Source organism: Eublepharis macularius, chromosome 19 (genome assembly GCF_028583425.1).
Source record: "Eublepharis macularius isolate TG4126 chromosome 19, MPM_Emac_v1.0, whole genome shotgun sequence".
In the NCBI taxonomy this organism is placed as follows: Eukaryota; Metazoa; Chordata; class Lepidosauria; order Squamata; family Eublepharidae; genus Eublepharis; species Eublepharis macularius.
This window is the reverse complement of record NC_072808.1, coordinates 24,146,965-24,167,818: the sequence shown is the minus strand read 5'-3', so window position 1 is coordinate 24,167,818 and position 20,854 is coordinate 24,146,965. Positions and strand designations below refer to the sequence as shown.

Sequence of the window (20,854 nt, the reverse complement as noted above, 5' to 3'; positions counted from 1 at the left end):
CAGAAATCCAAGTGTGCCCAGTAGGCTCCTTGCTTCCTAACTCTCCCTACACCACTGCCCCCACGCCCCGAGAGAGCCGTATAGAGCAGCCAAGGGTTTCTCCAGCATTCAGCTATTGCGGATGCCTTCTCATTTTAACAGTGAAACAGGTAGGCAGGAGAGGAGAAGCTTTTAAAATAGCTGCAAATGAAGTTGATCACTTAAAGATTTCCAAGGAGGTTTTTTCCTTTGATTTCCCAAACTCTTTGATGCAGCTGACCAATAGCAAGTAGCCTGCACCCCTAGTAATACTTTGTAAGCAGCTAGGCAATGTAAGGATGCTCAGGTTAGTGCCTGAGATCCTGCTAGGAGGTGGGAAAGGAGGCGAGCAGTGGAGGAACTGAGGTTTACATACCAGCTCTGGGGGACCAACCGTGGCTTGTGCAACAGACTGTGTTAGGAACAAAGGCAGCTTATTGTGACCCCAGAATGCCTTTTTTCTCCCTCCATGTCTAGGAAGTTGCCAGGAATATGGATTCTGTATTCAAGGAACTTCTCGGGAAAACAACTGTGAAGCACATGGGCATTGAAGACCCCTTAACTCCCCCTGAGCCTCCAGACCCTCCAAAGAGCATCTTTGTTGGCAAGAAGGGCACCCCTGGCAAGCAAGTCCCTCCCAACCGGGCACTCCTGCGGGGCAGAGGAGTCTTCAAATCCATGGGGAATGGAGAGTGAGTCAGACTTGGGGGGGGTACCCCAACATGACCTGCCCAATACTGTGATTTATCTTTTCTCTCCCTTTCAAATTCCTAATACCAACTCAGGGCAGATGTCTTTCTCTCTCCTGGGCCAGCTGCAAAAAAGATTTGGGTGCTGGGGAAGCGGATGATTTTAGGGGGGGTTTAATTTCTAAGCCAAATGTTGAATGGGGTATTTGCTATCCAAGTGTGTCCTCGTTCCCTGGAGCTGAATCTGAAAGCATTGGTTTTTATATGGGTGGGGGCTCCTGTAAGGTTCTTTCAGACCCAGTAGCCACCTGTTGTGTCTCTTCTCTGCTGTTGGTGGTTTGCATGTGAATGCATTGAGATAGGGGCGGGGTGGGGGGGGTACCAGGATCCTCTGGTTCTGTTCTTGGCTGTGGGAGTGGAATAGTGGCCGTTTTCACACTGCTTACCAGCCACGGAACATCGCACCGAGCTCCCGGAACGACAGCGTCTTCCTGGTGTGATTTCACACGAGAATTTGTGCAAAATCGCACCAGGAAGACGCTGTTGTTCCGGGAGCTCGGCGCGATGTTCCGTGGCTGGTAAGCAGTGTGAAAACGGCCAATGTCTCGTGGTCTCTGATGCAAAGTGTTGAAATGAAGGACTCTCTCTTGTGTTCCATACCTAACATGCTTCACACAGGCCCTCAGCCACTGTGCTCCCCCACCCTTCCAAATGTATCCCTTGGTGCTTTGCACACGTGTGTGAACTCGTCCCCCACATTCTTCCTCATGCAGCCTCATCCCTGCAAGCATCACCCTTGTACACTGGGGGCAATAAGTAAGGGGACGTAGGAGGTGGGTGGGGATGAAGTCCATGTGCCAATTCTTTTCTGTGCATCCAAGATCCAGTTTTGTTCTCCTCTGCCTCCTTTTTATTTTAAAATAAAGTTTTAATCATTTCAGTATTATTCAGGGCTGTGTGTAGTCTGTTGTCTCCAAACCTGTGCCACGAAAAGCTGGCAGGCAGTCTTACTGTAGCACCAGAGACTGCTGAATTGCAACCGATAACGAAGCTCAAGACAATGCATCCACCTGGACTGAATTGAGACCTGGGCTTCCTGTCTCATTACCAATGCTGATTTCTCCGTACCCACTACCCCTCTGCATATCCCACCCTATCCAGTCACACTTGCCATTGTTATTCACTGGCTATTATCATTCGTCTTCTGTAATCACTCCACTCTCCAAGATATAAGGACAGATGGGCTCACATTCTAGCTGTACCTGAAGAAGAGAGCTGTGACTCACAAAAGCTCCTACCCTACCACAAATGGACTACTGGACTCTTGCTCTTTTCTATTTTACCACCAGTTATTCCCTTTGTGCTAATGGGGGTGGGGGTGGAAGTACAAGTAGTGACACGGGGCCGTGGAGCTTGGCCCACTTGAAGTCCTACCCTACCTCCTCTCTGGCTTCCAAACTTCAGAAGGCCTTGCCCACACACTTTCAAGCGTATCTTTGTTGCCATGATGACTAGAAACCTGTTTAAAAAAAAAAAAAGCTTAAGATTCCCATGAAACTGGATTGTGTGTCTGCTGCTGCATCCATTCTCAGCACTGCAGAATTGCGGCATGCACACAGCCCCGGTATTAGCTCAATTAACAGGACCTATTCTGCATTTAAAATCTCTCCCCCTCTGGTGTCCCTTTTTAATTTCTGTCTGTTGCCCTAAACGGGGTTTGTAAACTTTCTGCGAAGAGTGCCCAGCCCACCGGAAGGGATTTTATACAGAATAAACAAGGCACTGAAGGATTGCTTGGGCTTTATTGTCATACAATGTGCAGAATGTGTACAAAATGGTTCAGATCAAGAACAGATTCTAATTGGGTGGTGCTGATGACTTTGGGATAAAGGTGGCCAATCATCCATGGCTAAAAGGAAAGCTTGGACCATCAACCAAAACCATACAGGAAACAAAACCTTTAAAATGGAGGGGCTGTCCTATTTGGAATAGCACTCAGGCCTACATATGGTTTGATGCTAATATGAGGCCACAAAGTACTGTGTGTGTGTGAGAGAGGTCAGTTTACCTTCTTCACTGGGATAGCTCAGCGGGGAACGGAAGAATGTACTTCAGTCTTAGGGTCAAGCTACACATGCAGGTTTTTAAAGACTTGAGTCTGGAATCCCTAGACCCAATTCGAGTTCCTTGCAGCCACACAGCAATTTGGGGAATAGCTGTTAAGAAAAAGAGAGTCGAAATGGCTTCCAAATGCCTTTGCCCGGGGGGGGGGGGAGACCTCCACCCCCCTTCAAGACATTTCCCCAAAATAACAGGGGAGGGAGGTTTTCTCCTTGTTTTTTCTGCTCCAAGTGGAGTATTCTATGCATGTGGAGCAATAAAAACGGGGAAAAACCTCCGTCCCGTGCTCTTTTCTCGACACAGGGAAATGGCTTGAATGGGGAAGCCTGATACAGAACCTCACTTTCAAAAGGTAGCACCGTAGGAGAGAACCGAGTCACAGGTATTGAACCCTACAGGAGAATAAGCCATTGGATAAAATGCTGGAATAATGAAACTCATCTCACACCCAGTTCTGAGGTATCCTTATGGGAACAGAGGAGGAGCTCCATTAAGAATGGCAGTAAGGGGAGAACAGCAGGTATCGTTCATGGGGTAGATACTGTTGGGAAAGACTCCCATACGCCATACTTCGTTGAAGCAAATGAAGCTCATTGCGGCTTTTTTTCTGGGAAAAGAGGTGGTGGAACTCAGGACTGCACAATGATGTCACTTTGGGTCAGCTGGGAAAAGGAGGGAGATTTTTAAAGTTTAAATCGCCCTCGGCAAAAATGGTCACATGGCCGATGTCCCCGCCCACGATCTCCAGACAAGAGGGGAGTTTAGATTGCCCTCCGTGCCACTCTGCCCTCCCCTCTGTCGAGATGAAGGGGCGGGGCCACCGGCCATGTGACCATTTTCACGAGGTGCCGGAACTCCGTTCCACCGTGTTCCAGCTGAAAAAAAGCCTTGGAGCGCATGGAGAAGAATTGCCCAGAGGAAGTTAACATGGTCATGATTTGGGTTTTTCATCTCTACAGGGCTTTTTAAAAGAAAAAATTGGGACCTGTGCAGTGGCGCACCACGCACCTCTACAGCACAATAAAGCTTTTGGCATGATTTGAATGTTGTACCTGCACAACAGTTCTTTTGGAATTGCACATTTTTTTCCCCCGGAACTACCGAGTTGGTATGTGGTTGCACATTTTGAAAAAGGCTTGCTATTCAGTCTTGGGTCGGCCCTGGATATACAAAAGGGAAAGGAGTGATTTGTAGGACAGGGAACGTGCGAACTTTGCACGGCAAGTGGCCCCCACATTCATGCTTAACTTGAGAGGCCGGTTCTGGCCCTCGCCCGGCTTGGGGAGGTGGGAGAAGGAAGATGAAATCGAAGTCCGTTCCAGACCAAGACGGCAGGTCAGTCCTTGGTACGTTCCTTGCCCAGAGCAACGCGGACATCGCTGCAGACCTTTCCCACGGCTTCAAAGAGCGGGTCGCAGAAGGTACGGATGCACAGCGCGTAACAGCGCCCACAGCACTGTATTTCTATGAGGTAGCTCTTGATGCAGGGCACAGCCCCCCAGATATGGCAGAAGGAGACGCAGGCAAAGAGGAACCCCCAGAGCAGGGCAAGTGGGACACCCAGTGCCCCCGAAAGGATCCGGTAGCACCAATATTTGCTGACGGTGAAGGTGGTGCTGCTGGCCTTCCACACCCCATCAAAGCTGTGGGTGCCTTCTGGCTCCGCGATAACATCTTCAAAGTCGACCTGGAAAAGTTGGAGGAGAGGCCGTGAATCTGGCAGGGCTCACTTTGAATTGGGGTGTGTGGAGTTGTAGCACAAAAGGTGTGCCTGTAGATTCCTTGGCTGTATAAGTGCGCCCAGTCCCTCCCAGCTGGGGGAGGCTTCTTTCTAAGGCCTGGTGCTGCTTTCTCCATGCCGGACTTCTCTGGTTCCACTCCTTTTAAAAACCTGCTACTGAAACCTTGGGGAGGGGGCAGGGGGGGTTGTAGAAAAAGCAGCAGGCCTCCAAGGGAGCAAGTGGGTGCCAATGGCTCCTAAGTCTATCCTCTGCTGCTTCTAGAATATACACCATTATCACTGACAGCCCCTCCCCTGCCATCCAAGTCACAAGTGAAAAATCAGTACAGTAAAAGAGCCCTCCTGATAAGGCAACTTTACATAGGCATATTTTACGATGCTCTCTATGATATGATACGTATTGCTCAGGCCAGCATTCAACATCGGGATCGATTCTCAAAATGCCCTTCTTTGCACTCAGAAGTTCTGAATGCCCCTCAAGATTTGTAGATCATTCTTGGGGGGGGGGCATTAAAACCCACTGACCTATCCTATGGTGTTTCCATCATTCCCCCTCTACAAGGAAATTCTGGGAACTGTAGCTCTGCGTGGGGGAGGGCTTGACCTCAGTAAAGGAGAATTTGCAGAGAAAATATGCACATGGGCACACACACAAGAACAGTAACTTTGGGAAGGGTCTCTCTGGTGCAGAGAGTCCCCTCTTTTCAGCCACATGCCCCCTCCAGCCTCCGTCCCTTCCCCTGTGCCTTCAGCTGTCATTTAATCCTTCCATAGTTTTGAATATGATTTAAAAAATTTGAACCCATTTCTGGTTTTCTGTAAGTGCACTAATGTTTTTTTAAGAAGTTTCATTACAAAAACAGCAAATGGTTCCCAGTGCATATGGCTCAGAGGAAAACGGTAGAGGAAAGAACTAAATGGCTTAATTTCAAACATCCCAAGAGAAGAAAGGGCCGAATTGGGTAGCCCTTCAGTTATTAAAGGCTGAGGCTGTGATATTACTTCCTAAGGACTAAGTCAAATTGAACTGAATGAGACTTATTTCTGAGTAAACAATTTCTTGCTATAAGGCTGCAGTTCTGTGTCAGAAATTATGCCCCGTTTTTTCTGTGGCTGGGCAGAGGCCATTATAAAGGGGTTGTAAGGGTGTATCTTGTGCTACATGAATAACAACAACAGCAGCAGCAGCAGCAGCATTCGATTTATATACCGCCCTTCAGGATGACTCAACACCCACTCAGAGCGGTTTACAAAGTATGTCATTATTTTCCCCACAACAATCACCCTGTGAGGTGGATGGGGCTGAGAGAGCTCTGAGAGAGCTGTGACAGACCCAAGGTCACCCAGCTGGCTTCAAGCGGAGGAGTGGGGAATCAAACCCGGATCTCCAGATTAGAGTCCTGCTGTTCTTAACTACCACACCAAACTGGTTCTCTGTTTCAGTAGCCAGCATGGCTTAGTGGTTAGAGTATTCAACTAAGACAAATCCCCTCTGACTGGGGATTTCAAACCAGTCCTCTGCAGTAAAAACAAGAGCTGTCATGACCTTTGCAGCAAATATGTTCAATAGGCAAACATTTGTTTTTGATAGCTGCAATAACTTGCAGCTACTCACAGCTTTCCAACTTGAGTAGCTGCCAAACAGCTTTGCAGATCTGTGGTAGAATTGTGGCAGTACAGTTTCATTTACTTTTACGTTGGGGCTGCTTTTGCACCTGTACAGTAGGTGAAATCTTTCCCCCCTGGAGTCATGGATGGTTGAGGCCAGGTAGCGAAAAGATACGAGGGTGGAAAACTGTGGCTCATGCACAAACTAACACAACTGACTGGTTTGCTCACTCTTTAACTAGACAATTGGCTGTGAAGCGGCATGCAGAAAAGATGGGACAGTGAGAACATGAATTCATTAAATGTTACCAAGTGCACTGTTCTGTACTGTTTGAATACATGGAAATGTATTTGTTTATTAAATATTTGTATTCCACCTTTCCACGTGATTCAAGGTGGTTTACAATAATAGCTATAAAACATTTCCAAATTAAAACCAAGATAAAATAACAGAACTCAAATCTCGCCTGCCAACCAGTAATCTGCTGAACTGGTTCTAGCTACTCACAAACATATGAACTGCTGCCCTCTCCCGCAAAACACAGCTCCTAGTTCATTATTGGTGAGCAGATTGAGAAATAAACCAAGTGGAACTTCTCTAATCAATCTAAACTTCGTGTTGCTTACATTCTACTGGAGGTGCTTCTGTCTGAGATGGGGGAGCTAGAAATATTATAAATAATGAGCAAAAGTCAAGTTAAAGTTAGAACAGTGTGACTGGTATTAAGTTGACTAAGCATGAGGATTATCCTTCTGGTGTGCCGTTTTCTATTTTCTTCACTCCGTGTCCTTTTTATAGCTATGGTTGCTTCCTTGCAACATGAGGCAACAAGCAATTCATAGAGGCTGAAATCTGAAAGGACGAGGGGCATCTAAGCCATGAAAATTAGATTTGCCAAAAGGCCTGGAGAAAAATGTCCTTTCCCTCTAACAGAGGCTTAAGGTACAGAAACGGGCAACTAAAACTTTTCATGGCATGGAGGTCAATAGCATCTCTTAAAGGGACAAATCATTTTTTGCCCAGGCAGTTGGTTACCTTATTGGTGGTGGAGAATGCCTTCAAGTCATAGCTTACTTATGGCGACCCCCTGACAGGGTTTTCATGGCAAGAGGCTTACAGAGATGGTTGTCCATTGCTTGCCTCTGCAACCTCAGTCTTCCTTGGAGGTCTCCCACCCAATTACTAACCAAGGCTGATCCTGCTTACCGTCTGAGATCTGATGAGATCAGGCTCACCTGGGCCTGATCTCATCAGGTTGGGGCGGTGACTCTATTACTCACAGTCAAATCTGATTGGGAAAGTACAATGTGGATGCCTAAGTTTGAAAGCTGGCAATTCTGGGGAAACTTGGCAGGGCAGGATTTATACAAAGAGCATCTATTGATGCCACAATGGCTGTGTAACCACAACTGACGTCAGCACAACATGAGATGCTCTAGAATTCACTCAAAATAGTCAAAACCACAGAGTTTGGGGGGAACCCTGGAGTGTCCCATGCTGCAGCGTTGTCACTTTTCATTTCTCTGCCAGAAGTGATGTTATAACCCCACCAGAAACATTTTGTACCACATATTTTTCTCCCAACATCTTATGGAGTGGGGGGAGGTGCAGAGGCGGTTGATGGGAAGCAGCCAGGCCTTGCCCAAAGAGGCCACTATTGCGCCACAGAAGCTGAGCTGGTCCCCAAATCCCTCTTGGCCCTGCAGCGCTCCAAGGGCTTGGCTGGACCTGGCAGCGGTGAAGCAGGACCCAGAAGGAGACAAGTATACCTTGCTTGGGAGTGACAAAATATGGTGGAATGGCCCTGGTCGCTTCAGACAAGGGTCCTAAGCAATCTCTCCTCCGCCCCAGCTTACCTTTTGAAAGTAAATGTGGAGTGGCCAGCAGTTTATTTATTTATTTGGACATGGTCAGTAATGACTTGGTGCTTGCACAGGGGACTACCTTTACCTTTACTACCTCACTTTCCCTTTTGGTTCAAGACATATAATAATAATAATAATAATAATAATAATAATAATAATAATAATAATAATATGTTTATTGCTTTTTCGGCCGAACCCATAAGCCATACAAACACCAACAAAATATGAACTGTACACTTGAACATCAAGACACATTAAAATAGTAGATTAAAAACATTTACAGTATCCATCTCCATGAGCACAACAGGCACGTGGAGCAGCATACGTTCACAACGGGGAAGGGGGAGCAATTGCTGCTGCAAGGCCCAGCTTGGAAAGGACCAGCAGTTACCAGCCCAGAGGCAAGCAAGGTCCAAGGGAAGGGCTGGAATCAATTTCAGGGAGCAGAACCGGGCCTTGGACTGCCATTCCGGTTGCCCTGCAGTGAAACTAGCGGATACAGAGGCTTTGGGGGAAATAATTCACCCTCCCTTTATGGCATCATCACTCTTGTCATATCCGGTGCTGGGGCCGGACTTAGGGAACGCCCCAGGGACACCCACCCCAGAAACTAGGCTTGCAGCCTCCCTGTCCAGCCCTACCACCCATAACACTCACCCAGCCAGGAGAGGACAGACGTCAGAGACACCAACAAGGGCCAAGAATGCCAAAGAAGCCCCAGGGGCAGAAAGTTCAGGCAAAGCCCCAGGTGCAAGAAGCTCAGGCAAAGCCTCAACAACAGGAGGCAGACTAGGTGACGCCTCCTGGATCCTAATGAGTGCCGGTTACTCAGTCAGGGCTCCAGGGCAGCCTCTTCCCTCAGCCCAGGGGAAGAACAACAGTCCAGCCAGAGGGAGAAGAGACATAGGGCAGAGGCAGCCAGCCAGCACCAACTCAAGCAGCAGGCCACAGGCAGTAAAGGAGGCACTAGGCCACACTACCACCCAGAGGCTGGCAGGAGAGGTGCAGCAACAGAGCAAACCAACAGGCAGGCTAGAAGGGGCAGGGAGTAACCTGGAAGAGCCAGCAGCAGAGCAGCCACAGGTGTGGCTGCCTAAGGCAGCCCAGGCAGCAGCTAGGTTGTTAGGGGCGGGGCTAGAAGGTGGAGGCTGGGATTGCTGAAGGGATAAAAGGGGAGTCCCCCCCCCCTCTTACAAGCGAGGTGGAGAGTAAGGAGTCAGATGAGAAGTGTGGAGAGACGAGGAAGAGACAGGAATACCTTGAGAAGGCAGGGACTGCAGTTTAAAGGGGCAGTGGTTGACCCCAAACCCAGGGGCGCTACCAACCCAGAGGGGAGAGCGTCACAGGTCAGCTTTTCCTACTGTATTTTTTTATTCTTCCTTCCTGTTGGTTGCTCAGAGCAATGCTTAAAGCATAAAAAGAAGCCTTTGTTAGGGAGGAGTGGTTCTACCCCAGCCATTTAGTCTAGAATTGCCATCCTCATCCATTTCTATCCAGAGAATGTTGCTGTTACTCCATTGCATTCCCCTGTTTTTGTGTTGTTTTCCCATCTTTTTTAAATGGCATTTTAAAACTCCGACGTTCAGCCGGCTATTCGTTGTGAAGCATCAAGGAATTATAGTGGCTTTGCCTCTCTTTTAAGTTTTTCACTTTTTGATCTCCTTCAGGTTAATTAATAACTATGATTTCTCTTGCAGCAAAAAGGTCGTTAGTAAATTGTAAAAGATCAGCTCTTGGGATGTTTTTCACTTTGTAGCCTCCCCAAGCTGCTGACCATTTAAAAAAAAATATTGCACTGTTACAGGACTAGACAGTGGCCATTTCCACACGGCTTACCTTTGTTCGTAAGGACCCGGAACACCACGCAAAAAATGCAGAAGATCACGTTTTCTTGAGTGAGATTTGTGCGAAGTTGCGCAACGTCGCACAAATCTCGCACGAGAAAATGCGATCTTCCGCGTTTTTTGCACGATGTTCCGGGTCCTTACGAACAAAGGTAAACTGTGTGGAAAAGGCCAGTGAAATATTTTTAAAACAAGCAGTGACTTCAGAGTGGCTACAAAGTGAAAAGGCAGAATTTCCCCCTCCCTAACAGTAGAATCGTGCCCGGGAGGATAGATTTTTACACAGAATATAGTACTTACTACAAATGGGGGACCTGCAAGAACTTGAGGGGCACATCTCATTGTCTCCTCCCCCACCATGTCCTTATTCCCTTCCCTGAAAACCCCCCATAGCCTCCCCCTTTCCCTGCTTCTTTCTCTCCTCCTTATCCACTTCTTGTGGAGTTCCACAGGGCGCAATCTTATCTCCCATGTTATTCAACCTCTACGTAAAACCTTTAGGAGAACTCATTCGCAGCTATGGAGTTGGGTGTCATCAATATGCGGACGACATCCAACTATATCTCGCTATCCAGGTCCCCACAGGATGCAGTAGAAATCTTAGATCGCTGCCTGACAGCCATGGTGAAATGGTCGAAAAACAACAAATTGAAATTGAACCCAGACAAGACTGAAGTGATGCTTGTTGGGAAGCCAGAGATCTTTATATATTTTTTTTATTTTATTTTGTCAAAGTAAAAAAAAGGGATACAAAAAGAAAAAAAGGGGGAGGGAAAAGTTAATAAGGTCAAGAAGATTGTGCGACTTTTCGCTACAAGAATTCTTAGAATACAGAGTGCACAAAAACTTAATCTTTTCCAATATTTATCCATATAGCAATGAAGTTTGCAACTGTTAAGTCCCATTACTATATATTTATACTACATATACTTAATGCCTCCCACCTCCTTCTCCACACTTAGTAATAAAAAATAATAATCAAAAAGGAAAAACTCCTCATTCCATTATTACTACAATATTTCATCTTATCTCTTTATATAACTGATTAATATAGCAATCCTCTCTACTTATCCCTAGCTTTATCAGGGAAGCCAGAGATCTTGAAGGATATTGTACCCCTCCTCACTTTCAATGGAGTTTGTTTGACCCTCGCTGACTTGGTTAAGAACCTAGGAGTTATACTGGTTCCAGAGCTGCTACTAGAAAAACAAGGCAGCGGCAACAAGTGCTTTTTACAACCTTGCCTGGAAGATGGCCTCTTATCTCGACACGGCCGACCTGGCCACCTGGATCCATGCTATGGTAACATCAAAGCTTGACTATCGTAATGCATTATACATAGGTCTCCCATCTAAGCTAACTAGCAGGCTCCATGGGCAGAATCAACAGCAGCCCGTACACAGGCTTTCTCTGTGGTGGCCCCCCTTACCCTGTGGAACAGCCTGCCTGAGGAGGTCAGGACTACAGCCCCCACTCTCCTAGCTTCCTGCAAATGATGCAAAACCGAATTGTTCAAAAATGCCTTTTACTCAGATAGGAGGGTTGTATTGTAGGGAGGGGGTCTCAGATGCTTCTCTAATGAGTTAAGGACTGTAGACTTCACCACTATATTGCCTTACATATTATCTGTTGCTTTAAATATGTACTCCTATATATATGGTCCTCTTCCCCCCTTTGTTCGGACCCTTTCCCTCGAGGATGCAACAGTCATAATGAATTTACTATTCTGGAAGATGCTGACTTCCAGATAGCTCTAACACGCAGCCTCTTTCAACCCAGATTTAAAGGAATCCTTACTTACAGTTGGAGCCAGTGAACGAGACATGATTCCATTAGAAACAAGGTACATCTTTATTGGTCCAGATTTATTTGTAGACTAGCGGTAAATTCATTATGACTGTTGCATCCTTGAGGGAAAGGGTCCGAACAAAGGGGGGAAGAGGACCATAAAACTTTAACACCTTCACAGGAAGCCTACAATAAACTTCTATATTGGAGGGGGGACTACAATTCCCATGAGTACCAATTGTTAAAGGGACAGCACATAGTTCTGACTACACAGATACTGATGCAGAGAAGTTAGCCGTGTTAGTCTGTGGTAGCAAAATCAAAAAGAGTCCAGTAGCACCTTTAAGACCTTTAAGACTAACCAATTTGGTTAGTCTTAAAGGTGCTACTGGACTCTTTTTGATTTCACAGATACTGAGGCTTTCTAAGCTGTGGTTACAGTACACTACCTGTGCTTCATGTTGTCTAATGTCAGTCCTAGCATTGATTATGTTCTGTTCCAGTATTTTCTCCTACTTTGGATTCTTGCTAACGCGATGTCTTTTTAAACCTGTATCTATTTACCCTACGGCATTGTTTATGGAAATATCCTTGACACTGTATGGAAACGTACTTGATACTGTATGGAAATGTACTTGATATACTGTATAGACATGTACTTGATACTGATTATACTAAGCTTGTACTGTGTAATCCACCTTGAGTCTCAGTGAGAAAGGCAGACTATAAAGGACATAAACAAACAAACAAACAAACAACTATCTTGCCTCCTGTCTTCCGCTTTCACTCCTTCTCTCCCCTTGGCAGACTGTACCTGGGGAAACGATGGCCCAGTTGCATGGTGCCAGCTGCCGGGCCAGGCTCAGTTGTACAATGGGGGAGCTGCAAGAATTCCGGGGGCAGGGGATCTCATTTCCCCCTCTATCGCCTTCCCCACACTTTTTCATCTTTCCCTACTCCTGGCAACCTCCATATGTTCTCCTCTCCTTGCTTCCTTCTTTCCTAAACCTCCCTCCCTCCCTTTCATCTGCTCCCCATCTCAAGTTTATTTATTTACTTCATTTATACCCCACCTTCCTTCACAGTTGGAGACCCAGGGCAGCTGGCATCATTCTCTTCTCCTCAATGTTATCCTTTCAATAAACCTTGCAAAGTAGGTTAGGCTGAGAGGCCGTGGCTGGCCCAAGGTCACCCAGTGAGCTTCCATGGCAGGGCGGGGAACCAAACTTGAGTCTCTCAGGGCCAAGCTACAAGTGATGAATAACACTTGAACGGCAAGTGTATTCCTCCCTGTTCACTTGCCCTCCACTCAATCCACTTGCCGTTCAAGTGTCATTCGTCACTTGTAGCTTGGCCCTCAGATCCTAGTCTGCTGCTCTAACAACCAGGGCTTTTTTTCATGGGGCACGCGGGGGAACGGAGTTCCGGAACCTCTTGAAAATTGTCACATGGCTGGTGGCCCCGCCCCCTGATCTCCAGACAGAGGGGAGTTGAGATTGCCCTCCACGCCGCTGGAGCGTCACGGAGGGCAATCTCAACTCCCCCCTGTCTGGAGATCAGGGGGCGAGGCCACCAGCCATGTGACCCTTTTCTCCGAGGGCAACCCATTGAGTTCCACCACCTCTTTTCCCAGAAAAAAAGCCCTGCTAACAACTATACCACATTGGCTTTTTGGGGGGCGGGGGGGGGGGACTGTTGGACAGTAGCAAGCAGCTGGTTCTGGGTGCATCATTTAAGTCATGTGGTATCAAGTTGCCTAGCGGTCGCAGCTGACGAGACCTCCCTCAAAGGCTACAATAGCCCTGGAAAGGGCCCTGCCTCCCCCACCCTGTCTTTTACTCACAGAAACCAAGGCTTGAAGACTGCAATAGTGTTGTTATTGCCAAGCAATGGCCACTGAAGGTATTCATTTTTTTAAGCTTGTAAGTACTACTACTATTATTAGAACTGTTTTTTAGAAGTTTAAAGATTTTCCTGCAAACCTGGGGCATTGGCCAGGTTTTTAGGAAGATGCCGCTTGTCTGTTCATGGCACCAGTCTTGGGATTTTAAATATCCACTGATGTGATTATGTTAAGAATCTTCTTCTATTACTGCTATATAAAAGGTAAGCTGTGTTGGCAACGACTCACCTTTTATTCCTGCGCAGGCGCAGGCAGCGGGAAGGCCTGGCGCGCCTTGTGCTGCCCTTCCCAGCCCTGGTCAGGCTGAGCTGGCGGCAGAGGCGGGAATGCCTGGCCCTGCCGCTCTGCCCTCCCCCCCACCTAGATCAGGGCGCTGTGGAGGGGGAAATGCCCGACCCAGGTGGCCTGCCCTTCCCCTGCCCCAATTGGGGTGCTGCGGAGGGGGCAATGCCTGGCCCGCCTGCCCACCCTGTCCTTTCTAGAGCCCGTTATGTTCATTCCCACAACAGGTTTTGTTGCTAGTGAGATCTAATGATGATATTAAATGCCACATGGAACTAGGGTTGCCAACAGAGAGGGTCGCCAACTCCCACTTGGAAAATTCCTGAATATCAGAAGGAGAGTTTGAGGAAGGAACTCATCAGGGAAGTGATGCTGTAGCGTTCCCCGCCCCCTCCAAAGCAGCCATTTTATCCTGCAGAATGGATCTCAGTCTCCCTTCGGGGGGTGGGGGGGATCTATGGCATTAACTCCTGCTGAGGTCCCTCTGCTCCACAAACTCTGCCTACCCCAGGCTCCACTTTCAAATCTCCAGGAATTTCCCAGCCCAGAGGTGGCAACCCCACATCTTCCCTAGACATGGGAATTTGGGGAGAATTCTCTCCTTGGGCTCTCCACCTGCTTGGTGTTTGCCTGCCTCTGAAATGCACATGGGAGAGAGAAGCTGAGCGGCCGGGGCAAAGGACAAAAGCTCTGAGGCAGAGCCTCAGTGGTCCACGCTGCGAAAAGGAAGGGACTGAAGAGCGCATTGTCTGTGAGGGAGCTCAGGAGAAAGAGACTGAGGAGGGAGAAGGGGACCCTGGAAGGGTTAGGAACCGACTACGCTGGAGGCCAGACAGGAAGTACCCAAGGGCCCAGTCACCACCCCCATCTAGGTGTGCCACCCTCCAGGTGGTGGCTGGAGATCTCCCAGAATCACAACTGATCTCCAGGCCGCCCAGATAAACTCCCCGAGGCCAAGTCCTCTCTCTCTTTTCTTGCTTTTTCTGGTTACAGTTTAGGATTGCCAAGTGGAAACAGGCTGCTGAAGCTTTTCATGGCATGGAGGTCAATAAAATCACCTGATCAATATCATCCCGCTGAGCGTCCATTAAAGACACAGGCCCATATTTTCCTCCAGGTCGTTGGCAACCTTAATATGTTCTTGTGTCCTGGGTGTTGATGGTGGGGGCTGGGGAAGGGTGAAAGGGGGCTGTCAGGTTTATATCCTACGTTTCAGAATGGCATGGTTAACTCATGCAAAGGTAGGGTTGCCAGCTCCAAGTTGGGAAATTCCTAGAGAACTAGGGGGTGAAACCTGGAGAAACCTGGAGAAAGAGGAGTTTGGGGAGGGAAAGGACCTTGGCATGGCATAATTCCATCGAGTCCACCCCCCCCCCTCAAAGTAGCCATTTTCTCCAGGTGAACTGATCTCTGTAGCCTGGAGACCAGTTGTAATTCCAGGGGATCTCCAGCTACTACCTGGAGGCTGGTAACCCTATGCAAAGCCGAGGGTGGTTCGGTCCTTCTGTAGAGCACAGCTGTTTCGGAACTGTCTCCTTGCACCCCCTCCCACCCTTTGACTTCAAAGGCAAAGCCCCCTCCCGTGCACCCCCCTCTGGCCCCCTCTTTGCACTACATCTACTAGGAACCGTCTCACCTTTACCACCTCTTGATTGATCTGCTTGGGATCTCTTTCCACCAAATCGATCTCTTTGGTGAGGGGGTCCCGGGAATCGATCTTCCCCAGGGGCAGCTCTTCTGGCTGGGCCATCGCTCGAGGCCTTGTTCCTGCTCCGCTCCTTTGGCTCTGAAAGGCAGCTCACAGTTGTCTCCAGCTGTCAGGCCAGAGCTCCCCCCACCCCTTCTCCCCACCTGCTAACTCTTTCCTGACTGCAGATTACAGGCAGGCGAATCTGTTCCCGAAAATAGTCCTCCTCGGAAGCAGAAAGGGGCAGGGCAGAGCAGTTTATAGGAAAGGCTTTTTCAACACCCCAACTGTTTCTGTTTTTCAGAATCTGTCGCTGCGCAACCCTGTCTGTCCCTCTCTTTGCCTTTTAGGAATAACTTCTTAATATGTTATTAGTTTTGAGCAGGGCTTTTTTTCTGGTAAAAATGGTGGTGGAACTCACTGGTGGAATTCAAGACCGCACAATGACGTCACTTTGGGTCAGCTGGAACAAGGGGGGAGTTTTTTAAAGTTTAAATCGCCCTTGGTGAAAATGGTCACATGGCCGGTGGCCCCGCCCCCTGATCTCCAGACAGAGGGGAGTTTAGATCGCCCTCCGCGCCAGCTGGAGATCAGGGGGCGGGGCCACCCACCATGTGACCATTTTCAAGAGGTGCCGGAACTCTGTTCCACTGCGTTCCCGCTGAAAAAAAGCCCTGGTTTTGAGTGTCTAGAAGTGCCATTCTTCAGGGTCCGATTCTTTACCCCAAGTCTCCAGAAAAACACTGAATTTCGGTAGACTTGAGGGATGGAACTGACTGCTGAAACAGCAGTTTGCGGGAAATCACACCTTTAGATCCTTTCTCTGCGGCTGCTTCCAAACAGGGATTTTTCTCCACCTTGGCTTCCAGTCTGGGTTTTCCCTTGCTTTGATGGATTTTTCTCAAACCTGGTTCGATATGATCCTTTGGGAAAGACCGAAGTCCTTTGCACACTGTGTGGACCAGAAGGTATATTTTTTGCAGGCCCCACCCACATTTGTTTTCTTTGCTTCAGGCCACCCCCCCCATCATTTCCCCATGCCAAAAAAATCAGCAATAGCTAGATCACCACAGTCCAATAGCATTCTGTTGCCATGATAAACTAAATTCCTCTGAATCCCGCAGCTTTCACTTTTTTAAAAAATTATGTCTCTACTAGCCCTTTGCATTGCAGAGGGTACTTGGACACACACAGGCTATTTGCTAAGATAGCTAAAAATGGAACATCCATATTCAGAGGCAGTAAAACTTTGAGTACCAAATTCTGGAGACGAGCAGCAGGAGGGAAAGACCTTCACTTTCATACTCCCTTTGTGAGCTGCCAACAGCATCTTTCTTGGCAACAGACTCTTGTAGGATATGTTCCTAGGTTTAATCCAGCAAGATGGTTGTGGTTATTTTTTCCCCTTCTTTAAAGGGAAAAGCGCTGGGGCTGAAGTCTGTCTGGAAACTACTCTTTCGTTTCTTGAACCCCCACCCCAGTCTCAGAAGTGATAGGGAGCTGGCTGCAATGAAAAGCATCATGAATGAGCCCAGGGCTTTTTTTCAGCGGGAACGCGGTGGAATGGAGTTCTGGCACCTCTTGAAAGTGGTCACATGGCTGGTGGCCCCGCCCCCTGATCTCCAGACAGAGGGGAGTTGAGATTGCCCTCGGAGGGCAATCTCAACTCCCCTCTGTCTGGAGATCAGGGGGCGGGGCCACCAGCCATGTGACCATTTTCTCCGAGAGCAACCCATTGAGTTCTACCACCTCTTTTCCCAGAAAAAAAGCCCTGCTAACAACTATACCACATTGGCTTTGGGGGGGGGGGGAGGTACTGAGCAGCGCGGAGGGCAATCTCAACTCCCCTCTGTCTGGAGATCAGGGGCGGGGCCACCAGCCATGTGACCATTTTCGCCAAGGGTGATTTAAACTTTAAAAAACTCCCCCCTTGTTCCAGCTGACCCAAACTGACGTCATTGTGTGGGCCTGAGTTCCACCACTGAGTTCCATCACCTCTTTTCTCAGAAAAAAAGCCCTGAATGAGCCTATTCCAAATAGGCTTGAGAGGTGCCTGGAAATTTGGGGGGGGGGCAAGCGTAAGAGGAGCCCTCTTTATGCCAAGGGGTAGACACATGTAGACCATTTGGGTAAAGCCTGCAGTGGGCACAGCTTGGGAAGGGCAGGTTGCTCAGCAGGCATGTGATGTCACACCCGATGATGTTATAAGTTATAACCTCTTTTTGTATGGGTTCTGTGGGGCTAAACTGGTAAAACAATTATAAGCTAAGACATTTCTTTAAATCAAAATCTTTCAATAGCCAGAACACTACAACCAGATTTTTATAACCAAATGCACAGGTGCAACAGAGAACAGAAACGTGCAGCCAATAATGTCTGTGAGTTCAGCCACGTAACTGGTTGTCTCTTGGCACCACTGTGGGGTGATCATAGCATCATCCTGAATGAGAAGATCTATGCTTCGGGTCAGCTAGCAACAAGCTCTCCAGACAAGCTGTACATAAATACTGGCTAGGTGAAAGTGAGGGGCAGGTAGATGCAGGGCTGGCGTGTCCATGGAGGAGGGTCTGGCAGCCGCCTCGAGCCCTGAGGCACCGGAGGGGGTGCTGGGGGCGGGGGGGGGCACCATGGAGCTGGCAGCGGCACACTGGTGGCTGAACGGAAGGGCTTCCTGCCACACCTGGCCCGCAGCTGCTGTGCCAGGCCCTTCCGCTTAATTGCCCTGTGCTGCCGCCGCCTGCACACAGTGTGGGCCATGTGCAGCAGGCGGCCAGGGCAGCGCGGGGCAACTGAGCGGGAGGGCTGGGAGGCCACTCATGCGCTGTCCAAGCTGCCTGCTGCACCAATGGGGCAGGCTCACAGTGGCATGCTGCATGATGACATCACACACAGTGATGTCGTTGTGCGCACACGTGGGGGCGGCAACAGCCCTGAAGCTGCCCCCGGCCTCAGGCACCAAAAACTCTGGCACCGGCCCTGGGTACATGCCATTCACCTTTCCCTAGTAATAGTTTCCAAGTCTGCAACAGGCTTTCTTCCTCCTGAGAAGCAGTGCTGTAGCGTACTGAGTTCAAGTGGTTCTTCTGCCATGGCCCCATGTGGTTTCGGAGCTGCTAGTAAAATGGAACTAAACGGAATTAACTTCTGTCATTGCTGTAAGAGCAAACAGAACCTGCAAATGTACAGAGCAAGCTAAGTTGTAAGGAGCCCCATGGCGCAGATTGGTAACCTGCAGTACTGCAGCCCAAGCTCTGCTCACGACCTGAGTTCGATCCCGGCAGAAGCCGGGTTCAGGTAGTCGGCTCAAGGTTGACTCAGCCTTCCATCCTTCCGAGGTCGGTAAAATGAGTACCCAGTTTCCTGGGGGTAAAGGGTAGAGGACTGGGGAAGGCAAACTACCCCGTAACAAAAGTCTGCCAAGAAAACATCTTGATGCAACGTTCCCCCATGGGTCAGTAATGACTCAGGGCTTGCACGGGGGACTACCTTTACCTTTCCTAGCAAAGTTGTATGCTGATGGGTAGAAAACTGCTGCAACAGCCAAAACTTCTACTAAGACTGTTAAAAAGTGTATTTATTTATTCATATATACCTTCCTCCCCACAGCCCCTTATACCGTTGTCCTCTCCATTTTATACTCATACTCATCCTGAGAGGGGGCGTGACTGGTCCACATTCACCCAGCGAGCTTCCACGGCAGAGCGAGGATTTGACCCCGGGTGTCCCAGATCCTAATCTGGCGCTGTAATGACGTTTGTTTATTTGTTTGTTTACATTAGATTTTTATACTTCCTCTCCCTTGAATGAGGCCCAAAGTGGTTTACAGCATTAAAAACAATTTAAAACAACAAGAAAAATTACAGATTAAAACTCAAATCACTACAATTAAGGGATCTCATAAATACAACCAATAGTTGTATAAATACTAACCAATAGTTAGAAAAAGGAAAAGGAAACAGGTGGCAAAGGTTCCGTAGTATAAAAGCCTGCTGACACCATTGTACTTTGCATGCCCTGTGGAACCTACACAGGGCATGCATAGAGTTCCACTGGGATGGGGCCACCACAGGGAAAGCCCTCGATCTGGTGGGAAAGAGACGAGCCACTCCGGGGCCAGGCAGGCACCACCGTAAGCTGCGAGATGAAGAACGTAGACTTTGTGAGAGGCAGCTTCAGGTATGAGGGTCCCAGACTAGGTAGGGCTTTAAAGGTTAGAATCAGCACCTTGAATTTGATCTGGAACTAATTGGAAGCCGGTACAGCTGCTGTAAAACAAGCTGCATATGGGCAGACTATGATGAATTGGTCAGGAGTTTAGCAGCTGCATTCTGGATGACCTGCAGTTTCCAGGGCGTCTTCAAGGGCAGCCCTGGGTAGAGTGAATTATAGTAGTCTAACCTGGAGGTGGCTGTGGCATGAATCACTATGGCCAGATCCAACTGAGACCGGTAGGGGGCCCGTTGGTGAGCCTGGCGAAGATGGTAGAATGCCGACCTTGCCACTGTGGATACCGGCTTATTCAAGGACTGCAAGGTACCTAACCAAAGCCCAGGCCCTTCACAGAATCCACCAAAGATAACGGAACCCCATCAAGAGCTGGTCGTTGACCCCCTCCAGAGGCCTGGTCCTCCCCAACCAGATCACTTCCATCTTAGATGGACCCAATTACAGCCAGCTCCATCTTAACCACCTGACCACAGCATCCTAAACTTGCTTTGTTACAATCCTTCCATAAAGATCTGAGTGAAAGTGGGTTTGCCTACAGTGTGGATGGGAAGGTGCAAAATTCCAGACCTTACCACCCCACATTTAGCTACATTTCCCCTTTGTGTCCCCTTACACACACCACTCCCCCCGTGTGTCATCCGACAGCCATGTGGTTCCTTCTTACAGATGTTTTGTGTAGCGTGGAACTTAAGCACACAATAGCGGTTCCTATGCTGCAATAGCAAGGGATGAATCCAGCCAACAAGGATTTCTGAAACTGTTATTAGAGTAAGTGGCAGCTCTAACCTTGTAGTTTCTTTTCCTTGAAGACCCATTGAACACATGAAGCTGCCTTATACTGAATCAACCATTTGTCCGTCAGCAGCTCTCCAGGGTCACAGCTGGTAAAGGCCTTTCACATCACTCGTTGCCTGATCCTTTCTGCTGGAGATGCTGAGGATTGAACTTAGGACCTTCTGTGTGCCAAGAAGATGCTGTACCATTGAGCCACTGGCCCCTTCCAGTGCTAAAGCACTAGAGCGAATGTGAACATCCAAGCTGAAGCAACAAAAAAACCCCCACGACCTATGCACGTACAAA

General features: G+C 48.5%; 2 protein-coding genes across 2 annotated transcripts in view; one reads left to right on the top strand and one right to left on the bottom strand.

Annotated features, from left to right (window-relative positions):
• Positions 1-1,131, top strand: part of ARHGAP4 (Rho GTPase activating protein 4) — a 54,432-nt gene extending 53,301 nt beyond the window's left edge. The window contains exon 23 of the mRNA XM_055003672.1: positions 496-1,131. Within this exon, the coding sequence (XP_054859647.1) occupies positions 496-714 (219 nt within the window). The 3' untranslated portion in view covers positions 715-1,131. The remainder of the gene's footprint in view (positions 1-495) is intronic.
• A 1,358-nt stretch (positions 1,132-2,489) lies between these two features.
• Positions 2,490-15,699, bottom strand: LOC129346235 (caveolin-3-like). The gene is made up of 2 exons (XM_055003572.1): positions 15,497-15,699; positions 2,490-4,515 (listed from the first exon to the last, which is right to left on the bottom strand). The coding sequence occupies exons 1-2, from the start codon at positions 15,608-15,610 to the stop codon at positions 4,165-4,167; spliced, it is 465 nt and encodes a 154-aa protein (XP_054859547.1). The 5' UTR covers positions 15,611-15,699; the 3' UTR covers positions 2,490-4,164.
• Between the last annotated feature and the right edge of the window lie 5,155 nt (positions 15,700-20,854).

Coding starts and splice junctions, on each gene's coding strand:
- LOC129346235 (XM_055003572.1), bottom strand. CDS start 15,610: ATGGCCCAGCCAGAAGAGCTGCCCCTGGGGAAGATCGATTCCCGGGAC. Junction 4,516..15,496: donor TCAATCAAGAGGTGGTAAAG/GTGAGACGGTTC, acceptor CAACTTTTCCAG/GTCGACTTTGAAGATGTTAT.